This window comes from Lepidochelys olivacea (assembly GCF_965140295.1).
Source record: "Lepidochelys olivacea isolate rLepOli2 genome assembly, chromosome: 2".
Taxonomy (NCBI): Eukaryota; Metazoa; Chordata; order Testudines; family Cheloniidae; genus Lepidochelys; species Lepidochelys olivacea.
Window position 1 is genome coordinate 252,492,255 of NC_140412.1, and position 22,337 is coordinate 252,514,591.

At 41.8% G+C, this 22,337-nt stretch overlaps 1 protein-coding gene across 2 annotated transcripts in view; it reads right to left on the reverse strand.

Moving 5' to 3' along the window:
• RBM33 (RNA binding motif protein 33) overlaps positions 1-12,241 on the reverse strand; it is a 140,404-nt gene extending 128,163 nt beyond the window's left edge. For both annotated transcript variants that reach the window (XM_084621555.1, XM_084621554.1), the window contains exons 1-2: positions 11,972-12,241; positions 2,384-2,462 (exon numbers count right to left, since the gene is read on the reverse strand). In XM_084621555.1, coding sequence (XP_084477681.1) covers positions 2,384-2,462; positions 11,972-11,996 — 104 coding nt within the window. In that variant the 5' untranslated portion in view covers positions 11,997-12,241. The remainder of the gene's footprint in view (positions 1-2,383; positions 2,463-11,971) is intronic.
• Positions 12,242-22,337: the final 10,096 nt, after the last annotated feature.

A 22,337-nucleotide genomic window follows, 5' to 3' on the forward strand; every position in this document is an offset into this window, starting at 1 on the left:
GGAGAGGGAGATGCACCAGGAAGTAATGGGACTTCTCCAGGAGAAAACACGGATACTGCAGACCCTTGCAGACCTACAGATTCAACAATCCCAGGTTCACCTGCCTGTTCAGTCCATAGAGAACTCCAATATAGCACCTCCCTGCACCCCCCTCCCACAACATTCCACATGGCACCAGGGCCATCTCCCTTCCCCTACCGCTCCACACTGGCAGACATTAAGGACAATATACATACAGTGACCTGTGAGTGCCACGCTTGATGCATGTGTAGCTAAAATGGAAATGAATGTTCCTTTCTATTCTTTAAGCTCTGTTCCATAAATGTATTAAGGTTTTAATGTATCTGCTTTTAACTTACACAGAGTTATTTTTAGGTATTTTCATTAGTAAATAAAACTGAATTGTTTGGAAAATAATTCATCTTTATTAGTTCCCAACACATGCTGCAGAATGCCTAAAGTAGTGAAAGCAACCCCACAGCTGGTATTGTACACTGTCACTGATCCTATGAGTTGTCACAAACAGCCTAAATCATAAATGTACAGAAAGCACCATAAAATTAATAGGTGCATTGTCAGTGTTATACTGATAGATGTGCAGTAAGCACCACATAATTTGTAACAGGCCCCCAAACTGCAGGGCCAGATAGAGCACAGTACACCACAACCCATTACTGTGGCTCTCTGTTGAAGTTTGTAGCCTAGACATACCCTTAGAGTTGATAAAAATTGTACTGTAAACTGAGTGAAAGATCAGACAAAAGCATTAAATCAATTAGGGACTTTGATTAGACTCTACATCGGTTTCACTATACTAAATGTCTGCAAAAGAAAGTGTTAACCTTTTTGGCAAATAGCTTGACAAGTGTCGTTGGATTGTAGGACTCAATACAAAAGAACATACCTTTGCCTTCCAACTAAGGGTATATCTACACTGGAAAGTTTCAGCACTGCAAGTTATACCACTTTTATTAAAAGGCTGGAATTAAATCTCTGTTGCATGTCCACATTGTGCGCCTTGTGACACTGGAGTGCATCCACATTAGCAGCTCTTGCAAAGGCAAAGACAGCAGTGCACTGTGGTAGCTATCCAACTGTGTAACTGGCCGCAGGGTGCTTTGGGAAGGGTTTGCAATCCTTCATGGGGCAGGAACAGCATCACATGATTCAGTTTCCCAATCCCATTGTTCCATGGGCATCCTACTACATTGCCAGCTGCTTTTCAACTGAAGTGGGGGCAGGGGAAGTGTGAGACAGGGAGTGTGTGCACATATGGAGGGGGGAGGAGAGAGAGACTGTGTTTTGGGGGACAGAGTGTGTCAGCATGCTGTCTTGGAAGTTCAGACAGCGGCAGGAAGCAACCAGTCCTGAGGCAGGGGGAACCCAGACATCAGCCCCCGCCTCTCTCCAGGGGCGCTCTGCACAACAATCTCTTACACACACACACACACACACACCTCTGTGTTCAACAGCACCAGCATTCCACATTAATGGTTTGCTTTGTGTCCTAGAGCAGATCAGCACAGCATGCAACTGCTCACAACTGCTGTCAGAAATAGTGCTTTGAAAAGGGAGAAGCACACATCTCCAGGGCAGCCGAGTTCAAAACAATGAGCAGAGCGGTCACTTGAGACATTATGGGACAGCTCCGGAGGCCAATTACAGCGCAGAAAGCAATCAAGTATCTACACTGGCAATAGAATGCTGGAGCCTCTGTGCAAATAGCCTTACAACTCTTGAGGTGGCTTTTTTGCAGCACTGCAATTGAGGAGTTTCTGCGCACAAAGTGGCTTGGCAGTGTGTATACATCTGCAGTTTAAGTGCAAAGAGCTGCTTTACTGCGCAGAAACTTGCCAGTATAGACAAGCCCTAAGTTTCATTACACTTTCAGATCTTTTCAATAGCTTTATATTTTTCAACAGAAAATCTAAAAGAAATCCACCCATCCTGACCCCCATTGCCAAAAAAAAGAATGAATCAGACTAAAGACATGAATTTATTTTTTTAAAAGCAGTAGCCAAAGATCACAAGTTTTAACAGGAGTTATCAGCTGTTTACGGCATGTTCCTCCAAAGACTGGCTAAAATAGCTTTAACTATTCAGTGGTTCAGAAGGTAAGTGTAGTCAGAAAGCTGACTGTAAAAACAGTTACATACATCCAACATTTAAAAATCTATTCTATGCTGTATTGTATCTGTTCATGCCTTCAGACTTGTCAAGGCAGGTATATGTTTGGCAACATTTAGCATCCGCTGACACACAGCTGCCAACAGCTTCATTAGTATCTGAATTTGCACTGTTTTAAGGATTAGAATACAAAATGCCACTCCACTAAACTAAAGCAATGTAATTCAATGTCTGAACATGAAAAAATGTTAACTACCTGTCCCAGTCATCATCTCCAGTTCTTCTTCTCCAAGACCTTTCCGCACCAGGCTTATCAAACTGATCAAAGTCATCATCTGTAAAGTAGAAGACTACATTAGATAGTTCTTACTGGAATATAAAGGAAACACAGAAGTTTTCTAATCCTGAAGCAATGACTTGTTCTCTTTAGGAATTACTGTCCTACCCTTTGTGGTTTTACAATTTTTCTCTAGTATTTGTTTAATTCAAAAAGTTAAGATGTAGTTTGGTCTTATTTAGTAAGCAAGTAGTAACAGTAAGATGTAGAGGTCTTATTGCTAATGGAGGTGACGCTGCAATGGGGTAAATCGAACGTAGAAAAGGATGTCAGCATATTGCTGAAAAGTTTACAATCAAAGGGTCAGCCCACAAGCAGAAAATAAGCTACGTCTGCAGTGAAACCAAATTTCAGATGGCAAAAAGTATTTAAACACTATCTAAAAAAGCCAAGTTGTGGCTGACTGATCATCTGGAAATACTTTGCTTTTTAAGTGAATTTGTTTGTAAGTGGCGACAATTTGGCAGCCTCAGAAACTGAAGTCCTAAATTTATCCACAAAATAGGTGCAGCATGCAGCGTTCAAACAATCTTCCCCATATTGCCCAGCTAATACGTCTGACCTGTAACCCAGAGGGATCATCTCTTGTGAGGACAGAATAATCCATTCCCCATCCCCAACTGGAATATGGCAATAGTATGAAAAAAGGTTATCACTAGAATTTTGGATTAACATTTTTTTTTTGTTTTAATGGCTTCTATAAGACAGGTGCCATTTTTACATAATCACTTTCCTGACTAGAATAAGTACAATTATTTATCTCTTACGACCAACGGGTACCAAATTAGGGCCAATCTCAGAATGATTTTTTGATGGTTTGGTTTGAAATAAGCCTTTAAAAACCCACACCTTTTCAATTTCCACTTAGGATTTTTTGTGTGTTCAGGACCTCCAGTTCAACTGGGCATCCTGCTGTGACAATTCCCTCACCCAGTGGCCAACCTTAGTTATCTTCCTTTTGTCTAATTTAAATGCAGGTTTCATTGATGGTACTCACGGAAAACCCAAGGTGAGCATAAAAAATAATGAAAACTCAGCTAGGACAGTCATCACTAATACAACAGTTTTCAAACTAAAATGGTAGTCACTATACTTCCCCATGCCATTAAAATTGTTGATGAGGTATAAAAGGCAAGAGGAATTTTTCTAGATTTCTTCTGGCAAAGGAACAAAACACCCCTTTTTAAGGTCCTAAGCAAGCAAACTCAACTACTTAGCATATTAGTGCAGCACTCCACATCCAAGCAGTATCTACATTTTAATATTTTTTCCTCCATAGCATCCGAGATCCAGCTTTTTCTCTGCCCTCTGCTTGTCCAGGACTTCACATCATCTTGCTTCTTGACCATTAAAACCTCCTCCTTTCCAGCTTTACAAATACTATCTTGATCCCCATATAATCAAATATTGCTACAGAGACCATTTTCCTGAATTATAGCTCCGATTACGTACCACTCTCTCCATTTTCCCACTCACAGGCATGGTCTACTCTACACAGTTTTTATACTAATATAACATGTCAGTTGGGTGTGATTTTTTTACCAATAGTTCTACAGGTACAGCCCGTAGCATGGGCACGTTATACTAGTAAAAAGGTACCTTATACCAGTACAGCTTATTCCGTACAAAAAGGGGAATAAGTTATACTGGTACAACCATGCCCATCATGGGGGAATTATACCACTTTAACTATATCGGTATAGTTAAAGCAATAAAACCAACTTTTGTGTGTAGATAAGCCCTATGGCTCTTTGGGGCTTAACTTCATCCTACTTATTTCTTATAATGGTATGTATTCTGCCATCAACCTTTACTTCAGCCTGGTCTACACTAGAAAAGGGGCAACTACACTGACAAATCCTCTCCTACTGTAGATGCAGCTCTAATAAGCAAAAAAAGGTGCTTTTGACAGTATAGTTTATACTGAGCAAAATAAATTATACCATTTTAAAAGTGCTTTTGTGGTATAACAATCTATACCAGGGCTTTTCCCGGCATAGAAGTGTGCCCCCCCCCCAAAAAAAAACAAAAAAAAAATCACATCCATAATTAATATTACTATTCCAGCAAGAGTTTCTACTGAAGACCTTTCCCTCCATTCTACCAACACTACCAGCCTTTATTATCCATTAGTCCCTTTATCACTCATCAGTGTCCTCTAAATATCTTTGCACTTTCTCCCATGCCATCCCTTATCCATGAGAGGAACTCCTTGTAAAGAGCCACAAAGCTACATTATCCTCTTTCAAATCTCTCATTAAAGTTGCCTCTGCTATGATTCTTACCAAAGACTCAACAATGGCTAGACACTGCTTAATACAAGAATCATGACTGTCACACTTTTTATCTTGAGCCTCCCATGTCTGTCTGTCATAGTCTCTCATTGTCTCATGTATTTAGACCATAAGCACTTCGGGGAAAAGGGACCATTCTTTCATTTTTGTACTTTGCCTAGCATAATACAAATTAATCTACAGACCAAAAGTGAGAGTTACAAATTACCATGGTACTATCAAAATTTGACTCAATACTTTGAAATGTATTGTTACAAGAGCCCAATAAGAGGGTTACAAGTATTTCTGTACTCAAGAACGGAGTCATGATAGAAAGAAATTTAGGAACCCCTTGTGAACAGCATTCATTTCTAACATTTATGGTTTGCAAGATATTAAACATTAAAGTGGTTTTTGATTCATTGCATGACCAGTGTTATTTGGAGAACAGCAAGTCACAATCAAGTATAAATTTTTCATTTCTGAAGCTACAAATATAAAGGCCTAAAAAGGAAAAAAATACTAGAATATCAGGAACTCACAATACAACCAAAAGTAAACTTTTTTGTTTAGCATAACTAATTAGTACATACTGTAAGAGATCATTCAAGGTAGTGTAAGACTGACAGCCAAATATTTTCCACAACTCTCAGACAGCAGCAGGAAGAAATCAGGCACAAAAAATAAACCCCAGTCTGACAGGAAACCACAAGACTTGCTGCAAAAGTGGCTCCTACCAGCCCACATGCATGCCTGAAGCTCTCCTACAGTAGGTAGTGAGTCAACAAAATGACTCTCTCCTTCTTCCCACCTCACCACCCTGGATAATATCAGGTACTTGATGCAAGGCTGAAAGATACTCACTGAGGGCATCGGCACTCTACGTTAATTTTCACAGGTGGCACAGGAAGAAAACAAGAACATTTGTGGGCTAAAACATACCAGGATTTCCCAATTGAAGGGTAGACTTAAGAGGACATCAGTGAAAAAAGTGGTCCATTGTTTGACTCTGTATTGCTACAACAAAAGAAACCCTGCTATCAAAGAAAGAAGTCAGTGCAAAATTGCACACACACTGGCTGAAAGTCAGCATTTTGTTAGACAAGTTTGGCCTCCCTCTGGAATTGGCCAACATCAATTCCTTAACACGCACTAAGGTTTCTTAACATAGTAGCTGACAGGTTTCAGAGTAACAGCCGTGTTAGTCTGTATTCGCAAAAAGAAAAGGAGTACTTGTGGCACCTTAGAGACTAACCAATTTATTTGAGCATAAGCTTTCGTGAGCTACAGCTCACGCTCAAATAAATTGGTTAGTCTCTAAGGTGCCACAAGTACTCCTTTTCTTTTTAACAAAGTAGGCTCACTTTGCTGGCAATATTTTTTCTTGCATTAAATTTTCCTATTACATGGGAGCACTGTCGCATGTGTTTGACAGTCATATTTCCATAATTTGGTAGATTGATTATTTTCTGATTCTGAGTGTTGTATGGCAGGTAATGTTTACACGTATTATCCTGCTTAAAAGGGACACAAAATCATAAGGATTTTCTGAGGACAAGCTTCCACAGAGCAAGGAGATCTCATTTTTCTTTCCATATCTACTAGCTCCTTTTTAAAAAAAACTTCAGTAAAATACATAAGGCCTTGTGTACTAGGCTAAAATTAAAAATTGCTCTTTAAAGACCCCATTACGGTGGTAGATGAATCGGTTTGGATTGAATGGTAGATCAATCAGCTTTGGCTAAAACCTCTCATCCAAGCAAAACATTTGACCACACCATTCTCCCTCACTCTCACACACAATACCAGACAGAAAAAGACTGCAAGCCTCCAACAGTAAGAAAGTTGTATGTTTTCAATATGGGATAAAAATCAATCATTTTTTATTTCAACTGGACTTCTTAAATTTAAATGAAATACATTGTTTCAAATAAACCTAATTAAAATTAAATTTGAAACTACGACAATCTACCTTAAGGTCTAAATTTACTAAAATCATTTAAATTAATTTAAAAAATAGTAACCGTACATGTTTGCTGCCCAGTTTAAAGAAAGTCAGACCACTAAACTGGTGGAAGTCACTAAGCACCTGGAACCAACACTGGTTGAAGTGCTAAACCAGTTTTTGACAGTAGTAGCTCTTCTGCAGATGCAGACACTATGTTTTCATTTAGGTTGAATCAACTGTTCATTTCAATTAGAGTTAAGAAACCAACTGGGAGGTGAAAAAGCAGGAAACCTTGTTTTCCTCTCCAACCTATGAATAAAAATTAGGTGTGAAAGGATGAGTTTTACTAGTTCTAAAATCTTGAAGAAAATGTTGACCTAGAAACAAGCAGTTCAATTCACTAACTACAAGATAATACTTTGTTTAATATATCAGTTAGTTTTAAACATGTTTTAATAAATTTGATAAATCTTTTTTTCTTACATACCCAGCACATTTCAGCTAGTTTTATTTAACTAATAAACAATTTTAAAATGCTGCTTTTGTGTATTTTAATTAAATTTTAAATTTCCATCCAAATAGACCTTGACAAATCATAAGTAAAAAAAAATCACCTAGTAAATAAGAAACATTTTCTAACATAATAAAAATGTAAAAATTAAGCATCTGAATAAAATGTAAGTTAAGCTATACAACTGCTTAAATAAATGTGTGTAGCTATAAAAGATCTTCTTGGTTAGCAGAAAAAAGCACCAAATTTAATGCAGATGCTACATTCAATTGCAATTGAATGTTTTAATCCTTACCAACCAATTAGAATCAACCCTTCTTTAGGAAAATAACTAAAAAGTACAAATGCTAAACTAATTTAAAACCATGATTTAAATCATTTTCATTTAAATCAATCCACCCTGTATGTTTCATTTCATTTCAATGCTTCTCATTACTGCTGGTCAAAGTACAAGAATTTGATACCATATAACATCCCATTATTTCATTAAATCAAAAAACCTTGTAAATTTCCCCCTTGTCCAAAAATCGTAAGTAAAAGTCAGGAGAAAAATTATATCCTACAATATGATCCAATGTTCAGTAGGCAAGAAGTATTTTCTTAATTGCTTCTATGTTTAGTTAACTGCTTCCTCAACGGGTATTTTAACAAACTAACCAAGCTGGCACTGTTTCTGGCAGGAAGTTTTTGTTAACCTGGAGAGAAAGCTGAAAAACTCAATTATTGTACGATCTTTCCAGGCTAATTCAATATGACCTTGCATCAGCTATTTTGACAACTGCTAGAGTCTAACCAGTGCTGCTACTTTTTCAAAATCTGGAACCTGTTTTCAGATCATGTAGAACTTCAGTGTCTAGTCTTTGTGAGACAAGGGCTGTTAAAACTGTTTAGCTGTTTCTTCTCCCATCTCAGCTTATCAGAATTACATGAATATATTTTTCTTTAAGTTCCATTCTCTTTTACCTGGCAGGGCTTAGAAAAATTGTTGTGAATTAGCAGTTTTTCCAAACACTGGTCCTAGATCAATGATCAGCAAGAGAGCAGTGCATAATCCCTGACAATGTACCATTATTAATATTCTTTGCTAGTTATTTGCCATAAACAATGTCTTCTGTAGCAAATCATTAAGTCGATTGATAACAGATCTCTAAGACTTTAAAAAACAAAACAAAAAAACAGAAAAGAATGTCAATAAATATCACATGCAGAACTGTGCATAATTTAACATAGCTTTATTTTGTCAAATGACTATTACATAAAATTATGGTTTGTATGAACTAAAGAGACAAAAATATCTGCAGTACACTCATTCAGGGCCAAATTGTGCAATCCTTATGCTTGTGTGAGCACTTACTCATTAAGATACTCCCTCTGAAGTCATTGGCACTTTATGAATACTAATCAGAATGGTATGACTTTCAAAGGACAGCTTTCTAAAGGTATGAAAAGAGTTGGTTTTAGCCATGAAAATTTGAAAACTATCTGCCACTAGCCCCTCAAAGTGGTAATGCCTTATTAGTCCTGGCCTCAGGTCAGTGTAATTTTCAAAACCCTAACTTCTGTAGGCCCTTGTCAATATAGCCAAAATGGAACACACACAGTAGTGGCAAACTGTCAGACAGCATGACAAAGTAGCATGCATCTTATGTACACAACAATATCCAGGACTCAGCCCATCTGACTGCACAAAAAACAAATCTCTCTCTAGGTTTTGCCTTTTATTGTCAAGAGAAATTAAGTTACAGTGAAGTGAGACAAACAATTTTAACTGGACCTGTGCAGGGTTCAGGAGAATTTGTAGTACACGTCTGAATTGTGCAATGGCTAACAACATACAAAGATGAAGGGAAGGATGCTAGAGTGCTAGTGGAAGAAATTATGTTCTCTCTCTCATAGGTCCAACCCTTCTCTATCCAAAGAGCTCCGACTCTCATCCAAACCCAACCTGTCTACTATAACCTCTTCCTCCAGAGTTTCCTTGAGACATCACCTCCCTTACAGTCCACATAAAATACACTTGGCTAAAGTTATCTGCCTCACCAGTTCTGACCATTTGATATTCCCTCTTTGCACCCCTTCACTGGCTCCCCATTTCTTCCCCACATCAAGTTTCAACTTTTATCTTTACTTTCAAAGTCACAGCAACCAACATTGTCCTTTATTGTCTACCCAGCTAATATCACCATCCTTGATGCCACAACCTATTCATTTCTCCCACAACCATCTCTGTCTAATTATTGTATCACCCCCAACACAGGAAGTGGCCACCCTATTCTAGATCACCTCTCCTCATTCCTTAAACTCAATTCTGCGATGGGAACAAGAATTGAATCTACAACATTAATGCATATTTTTTTTAAAACTGACCAACTAAGATGTGCACATACCTAAGTTGAGTAACCATATATCATTGTTGAGTTCCTTGTTTTTCCTCACCACATCCTCTGGCCTACAGTTTACTACTGTGAAATATGTTTAAAATTACATCGTAAAGTCTTCAGAAAGGGACTATGTGTTTTTATTTGTACATTAAAGCATCTAGCAGTTTGGAATATTGAATAATATATTTAACAACCCCCCTAACCAGGGGTTCACCTCTACTAGCTACATTGAGATAGTCTTTATGTGCACTTTTGTCTACACTAGAATATTACATCAGGAGAACTATTTCAACGAGCAACACTTTTTTTTTTTTTTAAAGTAATACATAGTCTATATTGTAAGCTCACAGGGACAAGGACCACATCTTCCCAACCTCTGTTCATTGCTGAACACAATGCTGACGCTGAACAAACATTTTTTTGAACCACACTTAGCACAATGGGGTCCCGGTCCATGACTAGGGCTCCTAGGCACTACAGTAAGACAAATAATAATATACCTGTAGCTTCAAACAACATTTCGATCAACTCCAGCTCCCTGATCTTGACTGTCATGGACACGTTTTCACACAAAAGGATGCCCATGAAGCTTCTGAGCGTTTTTAAATACATCTAAAGACGACATATTTTTCCTTTCCACAAAATATCAAGTGTTTTTACAGTGTGAATTTTAAAAACCTCAGTAACAGAACCCAAGTTTTCAGAGTTCACTTTCACATAACAAATGCACTAGTTTCTTTCATCTAGTCACCTCAAGTAGATTTAAAAAAAAAAAACATCCAAAACAATATTTGACACCATTAAAACTTGACACCCTCAAAGGTATTTACAATCATGTATACTTGTACTAGTGTTGCTCGCATTCTGATCCTACCCCAAAATCCTCCCCACTTTTTCAATTTTTAACAATTAAACATTGACAATCATTTTCTTTTAAGGGCTTATCTTCACTAGGAACTTTAATTATGTTTACATCCTTTTTAACAATTGGTCAACATGATGTTACCTGACTTATCTGTGTAAACAAGGATAAGTCATGTTCAGCACTATGACAGTTACTTGTGAGTAAATCTTGCTCCCAACTGGGTTTGCTCATAATTAGTGCTAATGATAATCATAACTTGCCATTGTTTCTGCCAAAGAGGCAGCATCCTATCAGCTAACCCAACTGTAAAAAAAAAGTATTTAAATACAAGTACATTTCTTAATGAAACTGATTCCCAAGAGCTACAGAGCAGGGAAAAGTTGAATACGTTTTTTACATTATACTTTTCTGAAGAACTGATTAGATGTGACCCAGCATATCTTTAACTCTTAAAAAATTGCATTTTGTAGATATGCAAAATATTGCTTGAGACATTTAGAATAGGACAAGACAAACCAATAGGCTATTTTAATTTTATAGACTCATACAACTCAAGGAAGAATGGCCAAGTGGTAAGAGTTCTGGAGTTGAAATCTTGGCTGTGTCACACATTTTCTATGTGACTATGAGCAAGTTAATTAATCTGCCTGTGCTTCAGTTCTCCATTTGTATAATAGGGATAACTACCTCACAAGGTGGTTTTTAGGATAAGTTATTACTGGGGAAGTGGTCACATACGAATGCCACTGGAATAAAAGCCTCTGAATAAAAATATGAGATGAAAATGGATGAAAATGGGGGCAGGGATAGCTCAGTGGTTTGAGCATTGGCCTGCTAAACCCAGGGTTGTGAGTTCAATCCTTGTGGGGGCCATTTGGGATCTGGGGCAAAAATTGGGGATTGGTCCTGCTTTGAGCAGGGGTTGGACTAGATGATCTCCTGAGGTCCCTTCCAACCCTGGTATTCTATGATTCTATGACCCATTAGGTCCCATCTAGTCCAGAGCTTGGTAAATCTGCTGTGCCAATGAGATTTACTGCTCTTTCCTGGCAAGAGAGTGCTAAAAACACAAACTATAGAAACTTTCATTTTGTAAAAGTGTGCAGCCCTTACGAATGGAAAAAGATCTTTCTAAACGTGAAGCAGTGAGGCCTTCAGGAGGCTTCCCACACCAGCCCCTTGGCTGCTGACCACAATTTTCCCAGGCATCAGAAGAGCAACTGAGGGGCCTGGTCAGTTATTCGAAGCCTGAGGAGCAGCCGCGAAACTGACCAGAACCGAGTCAATTTCACTCCCCAGCGCTTCTGATTGGGGAAACGACAGGAGACACCCCACAGGGAAGGGGTAGATAAGCCCCATCGACGCCACCTGCAGGCCCCCTTCAGCGCCGTAAGCCCCCCAGCCCCCGCGGCCAGAGCTCTCGTCAGCTCCCCTGCAGTCCCCCTAGGCCGCTGGCCTCCACCATAACTCCTAGCGCCCCTGCTGCCCACGCCCTCTCGCCAGGCAGTCGCACCGCAGGTCTCAGCTACCTGCTCCTCCCAAGGCAGCAGCCATGGCGCCTCCTCCTGCCCGGGCGGCGGCCGCTCCTGGCGGTGCCTCCCGCAGCTGCAATGAGGGCTCGGAGTGGGGGAAAGGCCTCGGACGCAAGCCCCGCTCGGCGCCCGGCTGCAGGGGGCGAGGGTACTCCGCCCTCCCGCCGCCTGCTCTGTACCACCAGCCGCAAGAGAACAACAAACTAACACAACATGGCGGCCGCCACTGACGGCTGGGGGTCGCGGCCGCAGCGCATCATGGGATAGTGGAGGGCCAACCCTTCCCTCTGAGAGAGGAAGGCGAAGAAAGGCCACTGGTTGGCTCGCTGAGGAAGACCGCGCCGAGGCTATCACGATGGGCGCATGCGCCGCACTTGCCTCGGCCGGAAATACAAAAACAGACTGACTGAGACGCAAAGCGCATGCGCCAAAAGTGACGGCGCCGATCTTGGTGACGTACGCCGCAGTCTACTGGACAGGCGTGTATCTGCGGCTGGGGATGCTGGAGGCAAAGCTGCGGGCTTCAGTGCGCATGCGCAAAGGGCTGCTCGCTGTGGGCTGGAGGAGAGCTGCTTTAGGGTGCGTGGTGGGCCAAAGGCGTCCTTCCTTGGGGCGTGCGCACTGGCTTCGCTGGAGTGGAGTGGAGTGGTGCGGCGCGGCGGTGCGCGGCGCTGCTCAGAGTGGAGGCAAACCTAGACCCTAGCAGGTGCAGGGCCTAGGACAGGCACACCTGCGCTGCCTGATAGAGAGCAGGGAGTGCTGCAAGCTGGGCTGGCAAGATGCTGCACCCACCTGCCCAGGCAACCGATGGGCCCTGGTGGCACGTCAGGGATCCTGTGCAGAAATCCGACCAGGGAATCATAGCAATGTAGGGCTGCAATGTGCCCTCTCATTTTTGACAGGCCGTGTGTGCAAAAAATTGCTTCTCTGCAAATTGTGCTTCTGTGCAAATTTTTGTGTGCGCGGTGTTTCACTGTGTGCACGGGGTTTAGGATCTGTGTGCACGCACACAGCTTAGAGGGAACAGTGGCTGCACGGGACCTCGAGAGATCAGCTCTCACCCCCTGTGCTGAGGCAGGACTAAATCAAGATCATCCCTGACAGATGTTTGTCCAGCCTGGTCTTAAAAGTCTTCAGTGGTGGAGATTACACAAGCTCCCTTGGAAGCTTGTTCCAGTGCTTAACTATCCTTATAATTAGAAACTTTTTCCTAATAGCTAACCTGCCTAAATGTCACTTGCTGCAGATTACTTCTTGTCCTACCTTCAGTGGACATGGAGAACAAATGATCACCATCCTCTTTATAACAGCCCTTGTCATTTAAAGACTATTATTAGTTCCCCTTCAGTCTTGTTTTCTCAAGACTAAACTTGCTCAGTTTTTTTGGCTTTCCTCATAAGTCAGGTTTTCTAAACCTTTTATCATTTTTGTTGTTTTTTGGACTTGCTCCAGTTTATCCATATCTTTTCTGAAGTGTGTAACCCAGTATTGGACACGGTACTCCAAACTGAGGCCTGACCGGTGCCAAGTAGAGTGCCTGCACTGAGATTTGAAAACAGATTTTGTGTCTGAGCTGATAATTTTATAATGCTTCCACAAATCTTTTCTAGCAGCTGTGCTAGTACTTAGAAATGGAAAAGACCAACTAGGTCAGGGGTTCTCAAAATGGGGGTCAGGACCCCTCAGGGGGTTGTGAGGTTATTACATGGGGTGTCGCGAGCTGTCTGCCTCCAGCATTTATAATGATGTTAAATATATTAAAAAGTGTTTTTAATGTATAAGGGGGGTTGCACTCAGAGGCTTGCTATGTGAAAGGGGTCACCAGTACAAAAGTCTGAGAACCCCTGAACTAGATCATGCATCCCCCCTGCCTAGGGCTCAGATTGGGTGAAAAAAAGGTGGCAGTACTCCTGTAAGCTCCACCCACAAAATAAATCCCACCCATTAAGTCACCAAAATGAGATGCTATTTACACAGTAGATTGTGCAGATGGGCTTCTGGAGTTTAGCTCCTTCACTCTGGCGCTTGAATATGCCTATGGGCCCAGCCAGAATTCTTGGGCTCAGCTCCCTAGCTGGAGGGGGAAAAAAGTTGTATTTCCCAAATGCCACCCACTGGTGACACCAAAGAGGGGTCACTTATGTTGGTCACTACAGGGTTTCTGACTAAGCTGCCACTGAGATGAATGGACAGTTCACACCTCTGAGAGCTACTGTGCAAGTCTCATCTCTGCATCAGTTACACTGAGGGCAAGTCTACACTAAAAGGCTGTAGCACCTTAGTAAAGACACTGCAATGCCAATGGGAAAGCTTCTCCTGGCAATTTAATTAATCCACTTCTGCAAGAGGCAGTAGCTATGTCAACGAGAGAAACTCTCCCATCAACATAGACTGTGTTGTCTACACTGGGGATTAGGTCGGTGCAACTCTTATTTAGGATGAATCAGGAGTGTGGATTTTTCACACCCCTGAGCAATGTAGTTATGCCAATGTAAATTTGTAAGTTCAATCTCGTTTTTGAGATTTTCGTCTCAATCATAATGATTAGAGACTGACTTTTTGTCTCTTTCCAAGGACACACCCAGACTTGCAGCCAAAAATTCACTGCATTTTAACACACAGTCCTTCTGCAGGAACTGCTTGCTGGTACTTTAACGCAATCCTTCAGATTGAATTGTATGGAGTCAGAAGGTAAAATCCTGGCCCCACTGAAATCAATGGCAAAACTCCTATTGACTTCAATGGGGTCGGTACATCTTGGTGTCAACCTTCTTTTTGTGTAGATGCTTTGCAACACAAAAGGAAACTCATTGAAGTTTCCCTCCAAACAAGAAAGTGAATTAAACCTGCCTACTCTCCTTAAGGAAAGGTTTTATGATTGCATCAGTGACCCCTAATGAAAAGCTATTACAAGATGCAAGTCTGCTCATGCTTCTAATAATTTTTGCAGGCTTTCTCTGAACCTCTTCTATTTCTGAGATGGAAAATTGTGTTCAGTGAAAACAGTATTCAAAGTGAGGACATAGCATCAATGTATAAATTGGCATTTATAGTATTTTCATGATTGTTTTCAGTCTTTTTCTACCAGTTTGATTGCTTTTAATGAACAGCACTGTATATTAAATGTTTTCATTGAGTTATACTACACCAGACATATAGAGGGCTAAACAAACATTTATATTAAACTGATATCACACTTGGGTCTAAGTTTTTCATCCTGCTTTGGGCACTTGACACTATTCTGATGGCACAAAGAGGCCATCTCTTGAAGGTTTCTGAACCCCAGTTGCACTAGTGCATGCATCCCACAAGTGGGACAGTGCATAGGCAACAAAAACAAAAGACAAAAGTCAATCTGTGGCAATGGGGCATTATGGCTCATCAATGAGAGATTTGTATCATTGGTTCTTGAGATCATTTCAGAACATAAGGTAGAGCATCATCTTTTTGCTGATGATATGCAAAGGAAGATTAAGAATCCTGGTAACACTATTAAGCATGACCTTTTTTGTGGAAAGCCATGTGTCAGCTATTCTACAATGGTGTTTTCCAGTTGCATATTTTGTGCAGGCTCCTCCCCTATTTACCTTGTGACAACTTTGCAAAAGTAATGCATGCCCTCATACTACAAGGTTTAATTACCATCATTCCCACTGCCTCTGGCTTTTGGCGGCACACTTGTATCATTCACAACTTGGTCAGAATGCAGCAACATGTTTGCTGATTGTTTTGAACAGCCATTATCCTACGATATTCACCCTGTGCTCTTTACATTGACCTCAAGTTTGTGCTGTTGATTTTTAAAGCTTTTGATGATTCAGGCCATGATGATCTCTCAGATCTTTGTCTTGAGCCTTGTCCAGACAGGTGCCTGAATCTCCTCCTGACTTATGATTTTTACTGTGCCTTAGCATAGAATTTGCATTTAATAAAACTGTGGCTGCAGGCGCTGCTCTACTAGTACCATTCTCTTTCCTTGAGACTTTCCCTTAAGTGAGGTTGTGGTCCTTCATCTTTGATATCAAGCTACTGTAAATGCTCTTTATTTTTCATCAGGACTCTCCAGGCTCAAAGTCCTTAAGACTTTCTTCTGAATTACCATGATTCTTTCAGACGCATCTCCTGGATTGCCTGAACCTTGACTGCCTCTGCCCCGTTTCCTTTGCTTTATGCTTATCTAGTGCTGATCTCATAGATTCATAGATTATAAAGGCCAAGAAGGGACCACTGTGGTAATCTAGTTTTACCTCCTGTATAACACAGGCCACAGAACTTCCCTGAATTAATTAATTCCTGTTTGAATCAGAGCATATTTTTTTAAGAAAAATATCCAATCCCCTCTCCATCCCTCCTTATCACTGCTGGTGGAAGGAGTTTTTTCCTCCATGTCTGTCATTATCCAACACAGCTTCCCTGTATCTATGGAACTCACTGACTCTCCAGCACATTTCGTCTCTATCTTTTTTCTCTTTCCTACTGTACATCTCTCAGTTTTTCTCTCTACCTCTGCTGTTATTTAGGATTGTAGTTGTAGTACTTACATTGTATGAAGACCCTGAGCTTCAGTTTCCCCATTTGTAAAATGGGGTTAAAGATACTTCTCAACACAGTTTGAGATCTATAGATGAAAACCAGTATAGAAGAGCGAATTCTTAAATATCACTGAGAGTTTAATGAAAATCATGTGTTGTCGCCATGGCTTCTAGAGTTTTTAGCTGACCGTGACCTGGGAATATGGCAGATCATCTTTTAGGTGGATTAATCATAAGCTATGGAAAATTATGTGGCCTAGTGGACAGAGCACTGGACTGGGAATCTGGGTTCTACTCTTGGCTCTCCCACTGGCCTGCTGGGTGACCTTTGGCAAGTTACTTTGCCTCTCTGTGCCTCAGTTTCCCATTTTGTAAAATGGGGATAATCATACTGACCTCTTTTTGTAAAGAAATTTAGACCTAGTGATGAAGAGTGCTATATAAGAGCTAGGGAGGTAGTAAAGTCACTACCCCAACAATAACCTTTATTGTTTTTCTGGTGGCATAGTTTTGGGGTTAAGGGTTTTCTCTAAGAGATCTGTCTAAGGTGATTAGTAGACTGTTTTGGAGCAGTCACGTTATTTTTTCCTTCCCTTTTTGTTCAAATTACTTTGTGGAGGTTAACAACAATAAGCACAAGGTAAAGAGGGAAAGACGGGGAAGATATATACACATTTGTTTTCAAGTCTGACAGTGTTTGTGCAGTAAGCACCTACATCCATAAAAAAAGTGCAGATGAATCAGGCTTTCAAAAATAATTACTATAAAACAACACTTTGTTGTTTTATTTTTCTTAGTTTAATTTCAATCTTATCAACAGTAAATGAATGCCAATTCTCTAACTAATATATTATGCTAAGATATATTCTTACCACAGCTTCCCTCCTTAGGAACTTGTATTCAAGTACCCATTTGTCTGCCAGAACAAATACATATGGCTTTTGGTCTCTTATCTCTCCAGGCTGAGATAGATGAATGCCCCATCCTTAGACCCAGCTTGTCAGCCCTTAAATCATAAGCCTGGACATGTCATTTCCTTTCAAAATGGTGTCTGAGCTCTTGGCAACCTTCTTCTAAACAAGGTTAATTCCAGCCCCAGCCTGCAATTCTTCCAATGCAGAAAGTAAACCACAAGATGCATTCTGTATGTGCATCCCTGGCTGTCATGACAATGCCACGTGACCAAGTAAACATTCTGTTGCACTTGCTGCAGATAAGCCCACAATATTCACACTGTACCGATGTGTACCTGATGAGGAATTCTGGATTCAATACACACCTGATAAGGTGTGCAAGGTTGTTCTTTTTACAGGTGTCTATTGGTCTGATCCAATGCCTACTGAAATCAATTTACACGTGTCTATTGGTCTGATCCAATGCCAACTGAAATCAGTCAGGGCTTGTATACGGTAGTGAGGAGACCGGACTTGTTAAAAATCTTCCGCTATCTCTCGATGCGAGGATGATGTCTGGTAAGGGGGTTCATTGGCTCATTTTTAAGTGGCTGGGGAGCCCATTTTGTGCCCTGCAGATTTTCTCACAGAAGTGACTGATGTAATCTTGGAGGAGACATAGTTGTTGGCTGGACTGTTGTGACCTTTCTTGTTTGTGCCCTTTCTTTTCCACTTTGTCACAATACAAAGGATTGGTGAATGGACCTGTCACACCTTGGAAATGCTATGTGCAAGGGAGCTCATCTCATGGGCTGGAAGGCCAAAAGTAAAAGATAAAACAGAGTCACCAGAAAATTGATCATCTCGTTGCTATTTGAACTGTCACAGGGCCAGAGACATTAAACAAAGGCAGAGCTCACTATGGGAGCCCCCTGGGTGCACCTTGAAAGACATTCTGAAATGACAGATTACCACATCTCTGTCATCTTTAGGAATCCTAGATGGTAACTCATTCGTGTATACACGTTTGCTGGCTTTAACCTGTAAATAATTCTTCTATTTCTTTTTCCTAGTTAATGAACCTTTAGATAGTTTATTACAAGATTGGCTACAGGGATTGTCTTTGTAAGATCTCAAGTACCAGTTGATTTGGGGTAAGTGACTGGTCTCTTGGGACTGGAAGCAACCTGAATGTTTTGTGATTTTTGGTGTGACTGACCATTTATCACTAAGTCCAGCTTGCCAACGTGGCAAGATAGACTGGAGAGTCTAAGGGGACTGACTGTCTGTGACTCTATGGTAAGACTGGTGTAGTGATCCAGAGTTGACATTTGTTCCTGGCTTGGTGAAATCTAATTATAGAACATGCCACCAGTTTGGGGTGACTGCTCTGTTTTTGACAGTCTGCCCTGAAGAAGGCACTCACAGTTGCACTCACAGGCACTCACAGTTGCGTGCTGCTCCAGACTGTGACACTGAACCCAGCAGCCCTCTGATTGGTCAAGCGCACTATTTAACCCTGGGCAATCCACATAGACTTCAGACCTCCTGCAACTCCCAACCACATCCTGTTTTCCAATCTCTGGTCTCTGACTCCAGCCTGGCTCTGACCCTGACTCTTGCCTTCTGATTCCAGCCTGGTACTACCTCTGATCTGTGGTCTCCAATCTCGGCCTGACTGTGACCCTGTCTCTTGTTTACTGAACCTGACTCTAGCCATTCTTATGACCACTGCTCATGGACTACTGTCTTATGGCTGTCCTTGATGTGTGGGCACTAGCCAGCTGTGACCACTAGGCCAGACCACCTATGCCCCATCCCACTTTTGTTCAGCTACACAGTAGTCTTGACTGTTATAGACCAACTGACCAAAATGGCACATTTCATCCCTGTGACCGCCTGCCTCTGCTGAAACAATGTCTCAGCTCCTAGTGGTGCATGTGATCCATCTTCATGGGCTTCTGGACCATATCAACTCAGACTGGGGCCCACAGTTTGTCGCATGCTTTTGGCATGAAATGTTCTGGTTAATGGACATTCAGCCTTTTACGTCTTCTGCATCACATCCCCAGCCAGATGGGCAGACAGAGGGGGTGAACCAAGTATTAACACAATACCTAAGGTGCTTTCTCAACTACCATCAAGATAACTGGTTCTCCCTCCATCCTCATGCCGCGTTCTCACTCAAAGCTACCAATTATGCCTTCATGGGGTAGATCACCTTTTTTGCAAATTACGGTTCCATCCTCACTTCCATCCGGCCTTTCCAACAGCGTTCCTGAATCCAGCAACTGCCGGCTGGATCCAGTGAATTCATCAAATCCAGGAGGAGCTCAAGGACCACCTCAAAGATACGAAAAGGGACTACAAGCATTATACAGACCATCAACACCAGGAAGGCCCAGCTCTCACCATGGGTCAGAAGGTCTGGCTTGCAGCAAAATATCTCCGTACAAACAGGACATCCCACAAGCCAGACTCTGGACTGTTGCAGCTTTGTCAGCAAATCAACCCCATCACCTTCAAATTGCAGGTTCCTCGATCCTTTAAAATGCACCCTGTTTTCCATGTATCTCTCCTGAAGCCTTACACAGAGAGCCTCTCTCCTGACCGGTCCCAACAGCCACCCCCACCAGTCGAAGTCCAAAGGCATGAGCAATATATAGTCTATGCTAGCTCAACTCTAAACTGCAGAGGGGGAAGCTGTACTACCTAGTTGATTGGGAGGGCTAAGGTCCTGAAGAGCACACCTGGGAACCTGCTGTCCATGTCCATGTCCCTGACCTGGTCAAAAGTTTTCATCAGGAACACCTGGACAAACCAGGCCCACCAGTGAGGCACCCCTGAAGAAGGATAATGTAAGGATCTGTGTGACTAGAACCCAGGTCTGTAGAGCCTGGGACAGCTGACATTCCTACTAGGACAGCAGGCAGACCCATATCCAGGCAACACTGTAGAAGTTGGGTGCTGCAGGAAGTACTGCCCAAAGGGTCCAGAATGACAGTAGCCTGTGTACTTAGACAGTAGCCTGTGTTTTCTCTCTGTGCTGCACTGGCTCTGGCCAGAGAGCCCATAGAGCAGGCTCCAACTGAACTGCCCAATAAGACCACAAGACGTGGTTTAGAAGCGAAGGCACCTGGCCAGATTTATTGTCAATGAAGCACGTTAATAGCACCCGACAGACTCTCAAGGGATACTAAGGGATGTATCCCAGTGACAATGGACTCAGCTCAGTGAATGGCAGGACTTCCATTCCGCTCTCGGCTGGCCAAAGACACACCCTCTGAGCCTCCCTTTTATACACTGATACAAGCAAGTTACATATTGCCCCTCTAACATAGCTAGTTACAACCCTTTACCTTGTACATGTTGGTTCGATCAAAACATCTCTATTCATCACCCTGTCATCTTAACCTTATCTTTACGAGAGGGTCAGTGTGTCCTTGTATCATCTTCAAGGAATGTGTTTACACCATAACCCTGTAGCAGGGTGTTCTGGTACCACTCTTCTGCATGGGTGGCCTGGGTTAGCGGAAGCTTAGTCTCCCCGGCCTATTATGCCCCCCGCCCATGCCCTTATGGAATGTGTTTGCACGAGTGTCCTGTGCCTAGCACTTCTTAGGAATGTGTGTGTTTTTGCAATGCCAGGCCTGTCTTGCACATTTCTGTGAACTTGCAAGCAAGCACGTTTTATAGCAGGGTCTGACTTCTACTCTCAGCCTAATTTTTGCTAACTTTGGTTTTATTAGCAGGGCCTGACTACTACTTTAGTTCAGGCCTCAGGTTCGTACCAGGCCCCTTATGCCAGGCCTCATGTCTCAGGGTCTTTCTACTACAGCCTGTGGCCCTCTGATTGGTCAAGTACACTATTTAACTCTGGAGGGTGCCCCAGGAGGTTGTGTTGGCATCCACACGGCCTTCTGGCCTGTTGTGACTCCTGAACACATCTTGTCTTCTGATCTCTGACTCTTGCCTTCTGATTCCAACCTGGTACTACTTCTGGTTTCTGTTCCAGGCCTGACTCTAACCCTGACTCTTGCTTATTGAACCCGGCTCTAGTGATTCTTCCGACCCTTGCTCACGGACTACTGCCTTATGGCCGTCGTCAGCATTTGGACACAAGCACACCTGTGACCACTGGGCCAGACTGTGTAAGCCCTGGTCCCTTACAATGGATGTTATTTGATATTTTGCACAAGCACTTAGAGGTTCCACTGCTGACAGGAGCATTTGATACTATGAAAAATAAATGAAAAGATCTTGCCAGTGCTTTATTTTAATAATGGGTTTATTTGTAAAGAACTGCAAGTATTAAACAGTTTTCTGAAAATACACTTGTCTGTGTAGCAAACAAGATAACTTTGGGTTGGCTTTGATGTTCATGGAAGGTTGATTTTAAAAAAGGAATCTTGATACTAGGGCAGTAGTTTTCAACCCTTTTTTGTTTGCTGACCCCCTAGAAAATATCAAACGGAGATGCGGACCCCTATGGAGTACTTAGACATAGTCTGTGGACTGCCCGGCATCTGCAGACCACAGGTTGAAAACCACTGTAGTATGGTATTTGTTGTTGTGTAAACACTACTGATATATGTTATTGGCTTAATTCTCCTCTCACACTGGTGTACGTAGACATCAATATTACACTGATGTGAACTGTACTCCTATTACTTACTATCAGGACTCACCCCTGGGTGTCTGTTCTCATTGACTATGTTTGTTTAATTGATTTCACAATGTTTTAAAAATTATTTAGGGATATATTCACTTTTACATTGTGCTGGGGAGCTGGCTCTGCATTTTGGCTGGGCAAGATCCTACAAATGTTCTATATGCAGAGCCCCCTTTGACATCCGTCCACACATGAAGGGCTGGCAGGATCAGGCCCTTAATATGTCAAATCAGTTTCTTCCTGGGGGTCTTTAATTTATCTGGTCA